Source organism: Microtus ochrogaster, chromosome 1, assembly GCF_000317375.1.
Source record: "Microtus ochrogaster isolate Prairie Vole_2 chromosome 1, MicOch1.0, whole genome shotgun sequence".
Classification (NCBI taxonomy): Eukaryota; Metazoa; Chordata; class Mammalia; order Rodentia; family Cricetidae; genus Microtus; species Microtus ochrogaster.
The window spans coordinates 50911940-50928424 of NC_022009.1; the positions used below are offsets into that span (position 1 = coordinate 50911940).

At 42.3% G+C, this 16485-nt stretch overlaps 1 protein-coding gene across 2 annotated transcripts in view; it reads left to right on the top strand.

Moving 5' to 3' along the window:
• The window catches only part of Ncapg2 (non-SMC condensin II complex subunit G2), a 61767-nt gene extending 53432 nt beyond the window's left edge, over positions 1–8335 (top strand). For both annotated transcript variants that reach the window (XM_026782275.1, XM_013346961.2), the window contains one exon: positions 6234–8335. In XM_026782275.1, the coding sequence (XP_026638076.1) occupies positions 6234–6285 (52 nt within the window). In that variant the 3' untranslated portion in view covers positions 6286–8335. The remainder of the gene's footprint in view (positions 1–6233) is intronic.
• The last annotated feature ends 8150 nt before the right edge of the window (positions 8336–16485 follow it).

Here is a 16485-nt window from a genome sequence, read left to right on the forward strand (position 1 = left end):
TGTTTGGGTGAAATGTTCTGTAGATGTCTATTAAGTCCATTTGAGTCATGACATCTATTAGTTCTCTTATTTCTCTGTTAGGTTTTTGTGTAATAGACTTTTCTGTTGGGGAGAGTGAGGTGTTGAAGTTCTCTACTGTAAGTGTGTGGGGTTTGATGTGTGATTTAAGCTTTAGTAATGTTTCTTATACAAATGTGGGTGCTCTTGTGTTTGGGGCATAGATATTCAGAATTGAGACTGCATCTAGATGGATTTTTCCTGTGATGTGTTTTAGATACCAGGATAGCTACACCTACTTGTTTCTTAGGGCCATTTGATTGGAAATCTTTTCCTAATCCTTTACTCTGAGGTAATGTCTTCTTTGAGGTTGGGCGTGTTTCTTGTATGTAACAGAATGATGGATCCTGTTTTCGTATCCATTCTGTCAACCTGTGTCTTTCTATAGGTGACTTGAGTCCATTGATATTAAGAGATATTGACAACCAGTGATTGTTTATTCCTATTATTTTTCTGATAGTATTTGCGTGTTTCCTGGTGTGAGCTTACCTGTTACCTGTGTTTTAGTGGAGTTTTCCTTCTAGTATTTTCTGTAAGGCTGAGTCTGTGGATAGGTATTGTTTAAATTTGGTTTTGTCATGGAATATCTTGTTTTCTCTGTCTTTGGTGATTGAAAGCTTTGCTCGGTATAGTATAGTAGTCTGGGCTTGTATCTGTGGTCTCTTTTTCTGCACCACATCTATATCTAGGACTTTCTGGTTTTCAGAGTTTCCACTGAGAAGTCAGGTGTAATTCTGATACGTCTACCTTCATATGTTCATTGGCATTTTTTCTTTGCAGCTCTTAATATTTTTTCTTTATTCTGTATGTTTAATGTTTTGATTACTATATAGTAAAGGGTCTTTTCTTTTTCTGGTTTAGTCTCTTTGATGTTCTGTAAGCCTTTTGTACCTTCATAGGGATATCCTTCTTAGGTTGGGCAAGTTTTCCTTCCTAATTTTTTGAATATATTTTCTGTGCCTTTGAGCTGTAGTTCTTCTTCTTCTATCCCTACTATTCTTAGGTTTGGTCTTTTCATGGTGTCCCAGAATTCCTGGATGTTTTTTGTGTTAATGATTTGTTGGACTTAACATTTTCTTTGACTGACGAATCTATTTCCTTTATCATATCTTCAATGCCTGAGATTCTCTCTTTTATTTCTTATATTGTGTTGATTATGCCTGCATCTGTAGTTGCTGTTCTTTTACCCAGATTTTCATTTTCCAGAATTCCCTCAGTTTGTGGTTTTTTTAATTGACTCTATTTCTGTTTTCAAGTTTTGAACTGTTTGAGCTGTTTGCTTCACCTGTTTGTTTTTTTTTTGTTTTTTTGGCTTTCTTTAAGAGATTTATTGATTTCTTGCAAGTTTTATTGTCTTTTCCTCTATTTCTTTTTTTTTAATATTTATTTATTATGTATACAATATTCTGTCTGTATGCCTGAAGGCCAGAAGAGGGCGCCAGACCTCTTTACAGATGGTTGTAAGCCACCATGTGATTGCTGGGAATTGAACTCAGGACGTTTGGAAGAGCAGGCAATGCTCTTAACCACTGAGCCATCTCTCCAGCCCCTTTTTCTCTATTTCTTTAGAGGAATTTTTCATTTCCTCTTCTCTGTTATTTTTATAAAGTTGTATTAAAGGTGATTGTCTTCTTCTAGGTTAGGATGTTCAGGTCTTCTGTTGTAGGACCCCTAGGTTCTGATGCTGCCATATTTTTATGTTGAACATGTTTCTACACTGCCATCTTCCATCTCTTCCTCCAGGGGGTGCAGGTGGGGTCTGTGGCTTAGGTGGTTGCTCTTCTTCCAGGTACAGGCAGGTCCATGCCTTTAGACTCTAATATCAGACGCTGATATGTTCTGGTTCTCCCCCAGGTGTAGTCAGGGCCAAGACTCCTGTGGTCACAGATGAGGTGGGGGAATGGTTGTGCATGTGGGCATGCTGTTCCAGAGTGTTTGAGGTTTGGTGGGGCCTGGGATGTGCCTCCCAGGGCTAGGGCCTAGAGAACAGAGCCCTCCGACTGGGAACCCGGACAGTCATTTTTCTGCAGGCAGTCTGGGTCAAGGCTCTGGTGGATGCAGATGCGGTGGGGGATAGTTGCACGTGTGGGCACCACAGTGTTTTAGTTGTTTTAGTTTTATAGTAATTCTTTAAATTGTGTAACATTTATCTTCGACCTTGATATTTCTTTGACATTTGATCTTTGTTTCTACATATAAGCATTAGTAATTTTGTCAGCATCACATAATTCACTGTGGTTTTTTATCAAGATTGGACTAAATCTGACAGAGTTGGGAAAGAATGTAATCTTGGCACTATTGAATCTTCGTATCCATGAACATAGACTAGCTCTTTATTTGAGTGAAAATCTCTTATAATTGTGATTTCATAGTAAATTGTATTTAAGACTGGCTTTATGTCAGATCACCACAACTATTGCTTTACTATGCTGCTCTGTTTATCTTGTTTAAATGAAAGAAACCACATGCAAGTTGGAACAGAAAACTCAAAGTTAAGATTTTGTTAAGTCTTATTGTTGTTTTTCAAGACAGCAATAGTTCTGCCTGTCTTGGAACTCACTGTGTAGACCAGGCTAGCCTCAAACTTCACCGAGGCCTGCCTGCCTCTGCCTCTCATGTGCTGGGACTAAAGGCGTGTGGCACCACTGCCTGGATAAAGTTAAGAATTTTTAATGGAATTGGAATAGAGGATTATTCACTAATGAGAAAAAAAACTCTGAAAAGTTAAAGGATTACAAGAAAACAGAGCAGCCCAACTCTAGGGGCTGTAGAGCCCCAGGCTGGGATCTAGAGGGCCTTTTCTGCTGGCCCAACACTAACCATGGTGCTAAGCTAGAGCCCTGAGCCTATCTGTGGCTCAGTAGAGGAATGGACAGAGTCTCCTGGAAAAGTTTCCTTCCTCTGACAATTCAACCCCAATAAGAGCACTCGAGTGTGTGAGTCAGTTTGAAGGTTGTGAAGGAAATACTTTTAAACTGTTGACTATTTACTAAGGTGTTTAGTGCAGTTGGACTTTGCTACTGCACACTTTAGGAAGAAAGTCAGCTCAGTTCTGGGAACTTCGATGGCCTGTAACCTGCTGCAGAGATGACAAGATAACCATTGCATTTCGGAAAGTATTCCAGTTGTATTGACCGACAGATATTGGGACTACAAGCTAGCATTGTAGTTTCCACGGAATGCAGCCAACAGTCCCAGCATATGTCAGCGTGTTTTTGCTAGAATCTTGTTTGGTGAGTGGTGCAGACCATTCTGAAGATGAAAGGGAAGCCCTTCTTGTTAGTGCCCTTTACTTCTACTCACGCTTACCTCATCAAAGGACCTGAACATAAACACATGCATTGTGTTCATCTCCATGGCTTCTACAATTTTCTGTCATCAGCTATCCTCTCTACTGAACCAACTGCCAGTGGAGAGCATTCTCTTTAAGGAGAAGATGCCCGTGCTTGGTGGGGCTCAGTTTTCTCTCCAGTACTTCTGGTGTTTTGTTGGCTAGCCTGTTGGATTCAGAATAAAGTTGCTCCTATTTACTTTAATTGCTTCCCTTGCTTTAGCATATGCTGAGTTGGGCATAAAGCATGAAAACCTTAAGAAACACTAACATTTACTAACACACTGTTGCAATGAAATACCAAGCATTTTGTATTTATTACTTTCATCATCAGTATGAAGAAGAATGTGTTTGTAATTCAAGGTTATGGAAATATGTTGAGGTCTGTGTTCTATCACAGATGTTTACTAGTGAGTTGATGGGCTGTAATCCCATGGCATACAAGAACTTGCCAAAATTGAGTACACTGTATGTGGGCTACCAGTGCCCTTGCTGTAAGAGTCTAGGAGGGTTTACTGATCAGTATTGATAAGTAGGCATTAATTCATTTGTTCCTCTCTGGAATTTTAGTAGTCCTTTTAAAGGGTGATTCTGCAGCAGGATGCTTTTATAGCCTGCTTAGGAGTGTTCCTGTTGTCAGCTTTGAGTGGACTTGTGCAGATAATTGAAAGCAATTCACTCACAAGTACTCCTACTTTTTAATAATTCTGACATTATTCTTCTGTCCTCATGTCCCATGTTCCTGGCATGTGGTGTTGCAGGGACGGAAGGACTATATGTCCTCCCTGCTTATGCTCAAGAGCTGAGGTGTCACATTCTCTCTGGGTCACTTGTTTAATGACATGTACATTTAGACCCAAGACTCACAAGTCTCTTTGTCTGAGGTTTTGCCACTTTCCTTGCCTTGTTGAGATCGTATGTCCTCTCTACTTTGTCCCTTTAATTGCCGTTATATGATGGCTCGTGTATTCCTGCTTTGCTCAGGGAACACAGTGAACTAGTTGTAGGTTCAGTGGTCTCTGTAGGTAGCATTGGAGCAGTTATGCCAGGGCTGTCTGTGAGGCAGACTGCCCTGTGCAGCCTGGCATCTGAGCATCTGAGCTGTTGAAGGCGATAGAGAAGGAAGGGGCCACACTGCTGTGAAGATAGCCTAACTCTTCTACCTCCCACTTAGCAGGCAGTGATACTTTTAATTGAGATGGGGGTGGTAACATGCACTACTTTCCCTCTGTCTTAGCCCTAGCTCCTGAGCTGGCATTGTGTCTCCCCTGGAGGTCTGGAGTGGAGCAGGGGACTCTGAGTCAGCAGTGCTAGACTGTTGAGGTGAGCTGCAGAAAGGTCCCAACTCCTAAAGGGCTGATATGGGTTGACACTTTTTCCACCTTGAAGTTAAAGAGAGCTTTGGGCTACTTCTGGTATTCACAAGGCAGAGCAGGTACCCTCTGCTCCTGTGTGATATCCTTGCACCCTCTGTTCTGACCCCATGAGGTATTTACCCGAGGTAGGTTGATGATATGTGGGTACCCTCTCAGGGGACAGCCAGAGCCTGGAACTCAGGAACATGGTGAATAAACAGGTAGATGGTAATGTGAGTCTTTGAAAAAAGTTACCTTGGTTGGGAAGAGCAGTTCAGGCAGATAGGTGTTCCCCAGACACTGCAAAGGAGTCAACACTCACAGTGTTAGGAATTGAAGAAACCTTCAAAGCCAAAGAAAGAGGTGATTCCAAAGACTTCCTGACATGGGGTTCTGCAGGAGGTTTACTTAAATACACATGTGACTAGATAAAATACCTGAGTCTATGGCAAAGGAGAAAATATTAAATCTTTTCTAGGTTTTTGCTGTTACTATAGAGGCTGCTGGGGTTGTGATAGCCAATGCCGAAATGTATGTTCCATTAGTAGTGACTGTCAGTGACAGCTGATGCGTGCTGGACACATTTGGTTAAAGAGATGTTTGAAGAGATTCTTGCTTATTTCTGTTAATGTTACTTTCCGAAATCTAAAATGTCAGTCTTCCCCTGTTAGACTCTAGACATGTGGTCAGTACACCAAGCAGGGGACACTGGCCATCAGTTTTCTCACTTGCAGTGCTGGCCACAAGAGAACGGTCACAGAGTGTTTCTTTGTCTGCGGAACTTTTGGGAGTAGTTTGAGGATCATCTTGGGAGAGGACGTTTGGGGGCAGACTGACTAAACATGTGACAGGGCCGAGCAGGAGTATTAGCTGATAGGGAGAAAGGGGAACGGAACAGAACCTTGTACTTTCCAGATGGTGGATGTGTTTAAATCTGCAGTGTTGCTGCAGTGATTTATATTGGAGTGGTCCAGCCATGGTTCTTGTGTAGACACCCTGAAAGGAAGGGAGAGGCTGCTTCCGTGTTCCTCCCACTAGGCCTGGGTATTTAGGCAGACCTGCCTCAGGAAAGCGGAGGTAGAAGGGATGGCCATAGTAGCAGAGTACAGTGGTATGGGTGGATGGTTTTTGTTTTCCTTGTTTTCTCATATGCAGTGAAGAGTCAGGACTGAATGCTGTGTAAGACAAGCCACATTGTGCTTCTGTGTACTTGATTTAATGAGGGAGTAGAGTTCAGAAAAGAGTAGTACTAATAAAAGTATTCTTTCTCCAGCTGGATGCCGCCAGGTGAGCCTATGTTCGGACACTGTTACCAGGGCCCCAGGATGTGGGCTCTGCCTTAGGTGCTGAGGCTTGGCTGGGACTGTGTTCTGCTGTGTAGGTCAGAGGCTTATAGATCACAGGCTGTTTTCAAGTGTGTCTGCTCACATACCATTTCTTAACTCTGCTTGTTTGAGGGAACTGAATCTGTGTCTTTCTTCTTGTTTCAGGTTCTTGTACGAATCATCAATAAGAACTTTGGGAGAGTTTCTAAATTCATGACAAAACCACCATCTTTGGATGTGTAGAAATAGACTCATGAAAGTGAAATGTGTGTATATCTTTCTTGCTTTTTCTTCTTTTGTCAGGCTAAGCCTGGAGTCCTGAGTCTGTAGTTACCCAAAGACGAAAGCCAGTAGAGCACTGGTGCTCTACTCCACACGCTGTGCCTTTAATCAGCTGCCAGTCAAGGAGAGTGGTAAAGACGTGTGGGAGAAAGACTGGCAGCTCGTATGGAAACTGTGGCCTTGGCCAGCTCTTGAGTTCGGTGGCCTATAACTTACCTACTATTTATTATTTGTTATAAATTTTCGCTGGAACAGATTTCTCTTTGAACTTTCAGCAGGGCTACCATTAGCCCACACAGAACCTTTGCTCAAATGCTGAAAAGAATCACTTTGCCAAGACATTTTACTTCACTGCCATGTGTTGTACAGTTGTAATAAATACACAAATATACAGCATTGATATGAAGTGTCTACTCTGTTGCACTCGTGAGGTGCCAGCAGTCCTACTCCATTAAAGGTCATTATCAGATCAGAGAAGACTTCTCGTTTGAGTGTTGCTGTGTACTATACGTAATCGGGGATAGAGCAGAAATAAGGTTCAAAAACGCCTGCGAAAGTGGAAAGTGAATTGAGGAAGGCCTGTGCCAGGAATGGGTTGCTACCTAGAAATGATTGTCATATCTTAAGACCACAGTAGAATGTTGCTCAATGCTCAATTCGCCCTGCTTTTCCTCCGCATGTCTATGGCAGAGACACTGGTCTTTTCCTATATTGATGATTATAGAAGACTAAGCAGAGAACTCAAGAGTTAAATGCTTGTCCAAGGCCCATATAAATAATGGGTTAATAGCTGGACAGTGGTTATGCACTCTCTTAATTCCAGCACCTGGAGAGGTTGCCTGCAGAAGCAGAAGGATCTCTGAGTTTGGGGCCAGCCTGATCTACACAGTGAGTTCCAGGACAGCCAAGGCTATACAGAGAAACCCTGTTTCCAAACACAAGAACAACAACAAATAATGGGTTAACGATGTGAAAGAGAAGAAGGATCTGGTTTTAAATTGACATTTGTATAATATGGCAACCACGAGTAGGCAGTGACAACAGTTTTGTATCATTCATTTAAAAATGCTAGCAAGTGGTCCCTTGAGCACATGTGGAGAAGCAATGGCACCAACACTGTGGTAGAAGGATCCTCTACCTCAGGACAATACTAGGCTTCTATAGCCTCTGTCACCCCTCAACACACTTGCCTCAGCAAAGACTCTGGCAAACAGGGTTGAGTGGCCTGAACTCAGCATAGGGAGCTCAGGGATTACTGCATTGGTGATGGTGGATGGCCTCAGCAGGTGGTAAAGATGAGATAGCCAGATCAAGCTGAGAACTGTGACACCATACATTATTAGACTGTTGGCAGAAATTGAACCAGTTTGCCTTCTAGTCAACTTGTGACAAATTCAGCAAGGATATGCATAAGTTGGCCAACTAACAAAACTTACTGTTTTAATGATAAAGCATAAGTGTGGTGTGCTGCTGGGAGACGATCTGCAGAATAAGAAGACTTTGCATCGTGACGTAGCATGTCTTTCAACTTACTGATGACTAGGAATAGAAACCAGTGTTAAACCATGTCCTAAACATCTGTGAGAAACGTGGCATTTTTGACAACATGATTCTCCAGGAAGTTGGCTTTGAGATTACTGAGACAGGAACTACCACAAGAAGACAGCCTTATCTGAATGGAATGCAGACACACAAAAGACCACAGACAACTGAACAAGTTATAATATTTTTACACTTGCCAGTGGCCAAATAAATGAGAAGCCATTGATGATCCCACCACACTGCTTAAGACTTTTCCTCTCCTTGTTTTTGTTTGTCCTCCTTTTATTCCTCTTCAGGTTTTAATACTTTCAAGGACTTTTTAAAATAATAAAAGACATGGCATTTAACTGAGCTGAAGAAGTTGGTTACTAGTTTCTTTTTTTTTTTTAGTATATCAACTATAACATAACCTTAAAAATGGGGATATATATATATATATATCCCAAATAAACCTTATGCAGATGTTTTCTCTTATGCATATGAAAAAAACACATTAAAAAAAATAAGCAAAAAAAAGTAGGTGGACTTGTGGCAGAGTAATTTTATTTGGTGTTAACTAATGCAAGTTGTTAAATTTGTGGCCACTAAGCATTTGATAATCTAAGAAAATCTCTAGGCACTTTGAAACACAATTTAGTTAATGCTGTTGCTTATCTGTTGGAGAACATCCTAGATTTGAGTACGTTCTGTGCCTGTAATAGTTAGATTAAAGATTTGGAATAAATGAAATTTTCAACATTTCTTCTATTCTTGGAAAGATAGAAATGAAGTGTTAATACAAATATCACTGTGACTTCCTGCTTAGAGGTCTGCTTCGTGCCACGTAATTTTCAGGCTCTCATTTTCAGCTTGTATTTTCCTCAGATTGTCCCATTGCTAATGCTTGAAGAAATCACCAATGGCTCAAGAAATGTTTGCATTACACTTTAAAGTAGCATAGAGGGTATATTTTTTTCTCTCATTGAACTTTTAAGGGAAATTTGACTCATCCTTTATGTGTTCCAGTCAATTTACTGTTATTAAATGGCTTAGCAGTTAAGAACACTTGTTCTTTCAGAAGACCTGAGTTTGCTTTTTTGAACTCGCAGTGGGTATCTCTTAGCCACATGTAACTCCAGTTCCAGGGTATTCTGGAACTACACATACATGGTATACAGACGCATGCTTTAAAAAACAAGTATATAGGAATAAAAAATAAATTTTAATATTGCTTTTAACATCTGAAGCAACTGTAGTGTTTTATTTTACCAGGAAAAGTTTCTTTGTAGGAACAAGGTTAATGGAAACCTGGACACATGCTTCCCACTTTGTCCAACAGCAAGAATCCAGTTATCCATGTAGACCCAGGCATTGTGCCACTTGCCCCTCAGATACTGCATGGTAAGGAATGTAGAATCCAGGAGACCTGGATACTATGTTCCCAAGACTGCTTTCACACTGATTGCAAAATTTGTTACTCCTCTCAGTTACTTCACATCCTCCAAATAACATTGCCATGGTTATGCTGGCGGATGCTTGCTGCTGCTAGATACGGGGTGACTGCCTGTGGCTTTGATTATACTTCAGCATACTGCTGACTGGGTGTATACTGCATCCTGCTGGGTGTGGAGCAGTGACTCATTTGGCTTATACTGCCCAATGCATGCTGCTGGTTATGGGCTGGCTACTCTAGATTTGGCTTACATTACCCGGCACACTTTTCTGGGTGTGGGTAGTGACTCCAGTGCCTTGGCTTTATACTGCCTGATGTTTGCTGTTGCACACCTCACCATTCTTGAATCTTTGCTGGAGAATTGGCTACTCTGACATCTGATCTGTTTTTTTGTACACAATGACACTTTATGTCTTGCTAAGTTATCTGACTTCTTCACAGACTGGTTTGGGTCTGTCTCACCATTACTCGTAGAGTATCTTTGCTCTGGGAGTTTCTGAAATTGTTAGTCTCTGACTCCTTTCCAATTCTGGAACCTAATCTTGCTGCTCCCAGGCTCCCACCTCCCAGAACTACATGACTCTGGTCTCTTTCTGTCTCATGTTAGTGACTCCATGTGAGTATCTGCCCATCTTTATTAAACTGTAAGGACAGACACTGAGATGATCCTGTACAGGTCTAGACAGACAGACAGATGGTTGGATGGCAGTTCAAATAGGCTTCATTAGCGGTAAGGACTGAGCCAGCCCCTGAGATAGTTGGGCATTCTCTGTTGGTCCCTGGTGTGCAGGCTGGTGGGGTTATTGCCATCCGTTTCCTTTGGTGTGCGCAATCAGTTCTCAGGCTTAGCTTTCCTGGTGTGTCTAGTGCTCCCATGTGCTCATGTGCTCCCAGTCTACTTTGTTAAGTGTTATTTTTGGTAGCTTGATTGAGAATTGCCCCCTAGGCTCATAGGTTTGAATATTTGATCCTGAGTTAGTGGAACTGTTTGGAGGGGTGTTTTACTGGGAGCAGGCTTTGAGGTTTAAAAGCCCAAGCCATTCCCAGTTATCCATTTCTGGCTCCTAGTTGTAGATCAAGATGTGAGCTCCCAGCTGTTTCTGCTAACATGGCTATTCTGTGACATCATGGATTCTAATCCCCTGAAACATAAGCCCAATTAAACACTTTTGTTTCATAAGTTTCTGTGGTCATAGTGTTTTGTCAGAACAATAGAAAAGTAACTAAAGCAGGCTAGGTAAATTAATCAGTATGTGTCTTGTGGGTGGTATGATGCCAGATGGAAGGTGCTTATGTGCACATCCCACTTCTGCATCTACTCTCAAGTTGGAGTTAAATGCTGCTTGTAAAGTGGAATAACAAAGGACAGGCTAATCTGAAAAAATACTGTTTCACACGGCGTGGAATAACTTGGGGCAAGGCACACGGCCTGATCTCAGTAGTGCCCTTGCAATCCTGTCAGAGGTCTAAGCGTTCGTGTTTGCTTGTTGGGCCCAGCTAGCTGCAGATGCCCACTTGTCTTGCAGTGATATGGCGGTTCCATGCCAGCCACTGAAGAGATCATGGAAAACAACTTCAGGTCCACTGTAGTTCTGGCCTCACAACATATCTCAGCCTTGTTTTATTTTATTTTATTTTTTTAGTTTTTAGTATTTTGCTTCTGACACACAGGCTTTGTCTTTTAACCACCAATTTGTGGTCATTGTTTTAAATTTCTGTCTCTCCCTATAGTTATATTTGCATAGTGAATAAATCGGATTTTCAAAACCAGTATATTTTAAGAATATTCTCCAAGCTTTTTGCTTATTCTATTAAAAAAAATAAGCAAATCTAGATTGTTCTAGAGTTCCCTGCCTTAAATAAGCGGAGCACACCAGACACACTCCTTGCTTTAGCTTCAGCTCCTTGTATCTGGGAAGTGCTTTCCAACAGAACGGAGTCCCTGTGTGTACCTTGTGGCCACCCCTGTGCTCTGGAGACTGTCACTTGTCCTAGCAGGAGGACTGTGGACATTCCTCTCTGCGTTTTTGGTCTTGTAGTTGGTGGTTTCTGAAAGAGTTCTTCCTCTCTCTTGTTTTCTTTTCCCTCCCTCCTTCATCCCTTCTCCTTTTTCCCTTCCCTTCCTGAGTAGTTCAGGCTGGCCTTGAACTTACAATACTGCCTCATCCTGAGTGCTGGGGTTCTAGGTAGGCAGTATGGCAAATGGATTTCTAGTGGTATTTAGTTGCTAATCCCCTCCCCCCCCCCAACACACACACACCTCCTACTCCCGGCCTGGTATGTAGTTTTGTCTAACCATCAGCACCATGTGAGAATGTCTTTTCCCTCAACCTTGCCAACCCTATGGTATATTCTCGACATTTTGGAGATGAGTGAGAAATGGTGCATTATCTAGTTTTAATTTCTATTTTATGGGCCAGTTGGTGCATTTCTTGGACATTCTGGATGTCTTTCCTCAACTTCACTGCTGATTTCTGAGTAGCTTGTGCTGCCACCTGTCCTGGACCAGGAAGAAGCCGGCTACCTCTCCATTCCCCTCTGCCAGATTTCAGTGTGGTGGTGGCTTTCCTTGGGATGTTGAGATGTACAATTGTATTTTATGGTTTCTTTCTCTTAAAGTAGATACTTTCTTTAAGTGGATTTATACCTTTAAAAAAGATGGCTTTATCCTGTTTGCCTGGGCTTTGGGTACCAGAGATAGTTCCTCATGCTACCCTGTCCTTCAGTCATTTGTGAGAAGCAGTCAGCCTGAGGGCACATTCAGAGGGAGAAGCACTCTGTGAAGGGCACAGCATTTCATCTGCTGACCTCCGTTCACTCAGGCGCTCTGCCCCTAATCACTACCTGTCAGTTCCAGAGTTCACGTCTGGGAGATGAGTGGGGCTCCCTCTTACTGTTCTCTCACTTGGGTGTCTGATGAAGAAGCCTAGTCAGTGCTTAGTTGGGTTGCTTTATGCTAAGAGAACTGCATTTCATGGTACCCCAGAGAGGATTTCTGCAGCCCCTTTCATTCCCAGGAATGGTTCTCCACTGTCTTGCTTCTGTGTGTTCTGTCAGGAACCTTCCATGAGGCTCACAGAAGCACTGGCACTCGGAGTCAAAGGCTATGTGAAAGAACTTTCTGTTCAAGTTGTGAGGGTTGCAGGGAAAGGTTGTGTTACCATAACATGAGGAACTGAACCCGAACTTGCTGACTTGACATTGCCCATTAGGATAATGTAGGGATGTTCTCATGTTCCTTGTCTGATGTTACACATGCACATTTGCTTTTGTGATCCTGTGACATACTCCACACAAGGTATGGCTTTTCTATGTGGAAAGTACTTTTTGTAATGGGTTTAACTAACTCATTCCACAAGTGTTCTACCCAATGAGGACAGGTAAAAGGTGAGTATACTCTGTGTCTTGGAGATGATTTTGAAAAGAAAAATATCCCCAGATTCTGATTTTAAGTGGTCCATGTCTGAAGGATGTCACAGAGGTCAGATTCTGAAACTGAGATGTGACTATAATTGCATGACTGACTGTGGGTTATTACATTTTTGGCAACAGTAAATATATAAAAGCACAGTGAGGAAAACGTAAAAGTGATCCCCACGCTGAGTCCTGGGTGTTCCTGCCGTGGTTCTGAATATTCAGTATGTACACTTTCCATAACAAGTGCTGCTTGAAATATCTCTCTCGGCCCAGATTCAAGACTTGTAGGTCAGGAATTGCACGGTTTTTATATTACTTACCCAGGTGGCTTTTCCTCTTTCTTTTTAGAGAAATATAATGGGTTAATTTAGGAAAACATAATATTTTCTACTAGTCCTCAGTGTATATTAGTATATTGAATTGTAGTGTGTTAGAATTTGTTTCTCAAAATAGGTATTTAATTGTGTATTCCCTGTAGGAACAGTACCAAGAGAATGAATATATATCAAAAAGAGATTCATTAGAATAGCTTACATGATATGGTCTGAGTAAACTAGTAGGGGCTGTCTTCACACTGGAAGCCTGGTAAGTATTCAACTCTGGATGCCTCAGCAGTCCCAGTGTGTTGCTGGAGGATTCCTGGAGAGCTACTGGTCTTCAGTCCACATCGGAAGGCTAAAGAATCTTGGTAGCAGTCGGACGGATGAACTCACAAGCAGGACAAGTCGGCAAGCAGACAACAGCACAACAACTTTTCCATTGGATTTATTTATATTTGGGCTACTGCTGGAAGGTGCTACCCACATTAGGGTAGGTCTCCCCGTGTTAATTTACCTAATCAAGAAAATTTTTCATGGCCTTGTGTGGAGGTAAATCTAATCTTGTTAGTTCTTGTGGTAGGAAGTGTGCGGTCGGTACAGACTTCATTGAAGGGCAGAGAATGAAAGTGGTTTTGGACTTATTGCCTGTAGACTTGAGAATTCAACATTCATGTAGTCATATCATATCTCTACATGCAGACATGTGGGTGGCAATTGCTGCATACCTCTAACAGTGGAAAGATGGCATTATTGTGCTGGCCCACAGTTTCTCAAAACAGGGCTAGGCTGTTAGCTGTAGTATATTACTAGGACCTACACATACAAAGAAGCTGCAAGAATACCTTCTTGGGGGTGGAACTGGAATTGGTTTTTCTTGAACTGTTCACTGGAGCTGAGGTGCTAATATTCTTCAGGGGAGGAAAAACTCAACTCAGCTCCTGTGTTCAGACCTGAGTCTAGGCAAGACTGCTTGCTACCATCTTTCTGAAAACCAGCCGTTATTTGCATCTCAGCAAACAGAACACATATATATGTGTGTGTGTGTGTATGTGTTTATATGTGGTAGGGTGGGACATATTGGTGTGTAGTGTGAATAGAGCCATGGAAGAGGGAGTTGCTAGGCGGAGGCAGCAGAGTGGTCATGCTGGCATGCTGGTAGCCACAGGGTTCTCTGTAGTGAGTTGGAAGCATCTGAGCAGAAAGACTAGCAAGGAGGGAAGAGGACAGTGCGAAGAGTTTAAACAATGCACCAACCTGTGATTTGGAGGCTTTACAAAGCTGGGAGCTGCTGTAAGAGCCATATGTCAGGAGCATGAGAATGAGGGATTCTAGAATAATATGATTCCACTTACATGAAGTTTAAAACATGCAAAACTGACAATAGTGATATGGTTTGAATGTATCTCCCAAAAGTTTAAGGATTAGGAACATCCTCAGATTCTTATAGTGATGGTATTTGGAGGTGGGGCCTGTGGGAGGTAGGCAATATTAGGTGAGATTTTGAGGCTGAGGCATTGTAATGATAAAGTTACAAAAAGAAAGAAATGGGCATATTTGGCACAATGTGACAGTACAACCTGAAACCCTCACTTGGGAAGATGCCTCCATAGCTGTGAGCCAAGTGAACCTCAGTTCCTAGCCTCCTAGACTGCAAAAAGGAAAATGGGCTGAGGACATCCTGCATGTGCATGTGATTATTCTGTGTTAGCAAACAAAAGGTAAACAAAATTAGCACACTTGTCCCGCAAGGAAGATGGAAGAGTATGTGGATCTCTTCCAAGGTAAACAGACAAATATTTATCTTAAAATGAAAATAGACCTCTAGATGTTCACTTTATCTTCTAATTGTTTTGTGTTTGGTATTTAAACAAAATATAGTCTCAGGTGTGAAGAACAGTCAGGATAAAATTTAAGGGTTTGTGTGTGTGTGCATGAGTGCGTACACACGTGCGCGCAGGCTTATTGTTTGCAACAGGATCTCAGTCTGGATTCCAAGTTGGTCTTGAACTCATGCTAATCCTCCTGTCTCAGGCTCTCAGTTGCTGGGATTACAGGTATGAACTCCCATACTAGTTTTCAAAGACTGTTTCTAAGGTAACATTTGTCTTCCCCAAGCATCTTGAATATAATGTACAATGCCTGTCTAGGGAGATGGTTGGACACTCCACCCACCCTGCTGCTTACAAGATCACATGTCACAGCAACAGATTCTGCTTTTTGATAAGTCTCTACCGAGTGGTCAGGCCCAGGCCACCTGTAGAAGGAGCTCTTAGACAAACTGTAGGACCAAGTGGTGGTGTGGATGAGCATCAGGTTGATGTAGTGATCTGCTGATGCTCAGGATGGAGGGGCAGCTAACAGGTCCTGCTCTCACAGTCATACAAAACGGGGCCTGCTTAGTCAAACCCATAAAAGAAAATCAAGACTAGTAGTCAGAGGGCCTTAAAAGTTGAAATTGTTCCTAAAAATATAACAGCCTTTCCCAGCAGATGCCTGCAGCATATTAGTGACCAAGAGGCCAGGTTCTCTCCAGGAAGGAAATGTATATGCATTCATATCAAGGATCTGGATGTCCCCTGTGTTTGATCCGTGAAAGGTTTGGTTCCGTGGTGGAACTACTGAGAGGAATCTTTAACAGGTAGGACCTAATGGAGGGAGTGGGTTTTGGGGGATATGTCCTTGAAGGAGGCTGTGGGACCTAGTCTCTTCCTCCTCTTTTTGCTTCCAGGCTTGGGAAGAACTGAGTGGTTTGTTCTGCCATAACACCCTCCAAAACAACCTAGCCATCCAACCATGGACCTCCAAATCTGGAATCCCAAATAACCCTTTCCTTGTAAGTTGATTATCTCAGGTATTCATTATTGTGACCGAAAGCAACACAAAGGACCTTCTACTCTCCTACTGAGATCCTCAAGCTCCTGCCTCCCACCCATCTGTTATCTGGTATTTGTCACTGTAAATCAGTTCAGATTTTCCATTTATGGGCAGTGTGGCACATCCTCTTGGGGGCAGTGCCATTACCATGTGAGTTTGTCAGTAGTTCACAGCTTCCTTTTAGGACATGCTCTGAGCCATTGTCTGTTGTCAGCCAGAGACCTGTACCTGGTGCCATGTCCTTAAGTGGTAAAGCCTGTGGTCTAGGAAAGACTGACTGGATGGACAGGCCCTACTTCTGAGATTCTCAGAGACCTAGGCATGTTGCTTGGCTCCACTCCTACCTCTGCTTTCTTTTTGATGTTCTGACTTTCAAAGGTAAATCTGATTTCATGTTTGATCGATGGTGCTGGCATTCATACTTGTCAGCTATTTTATTACTTTTCCCCCTTCATCGTCAATATCGGGTTAATCCTTGTGGATCTCCTTTTGATCAGAATCAGCATACAGCAGAAGTTGCACAGGGATCAATCTAATATGTATGATTGTC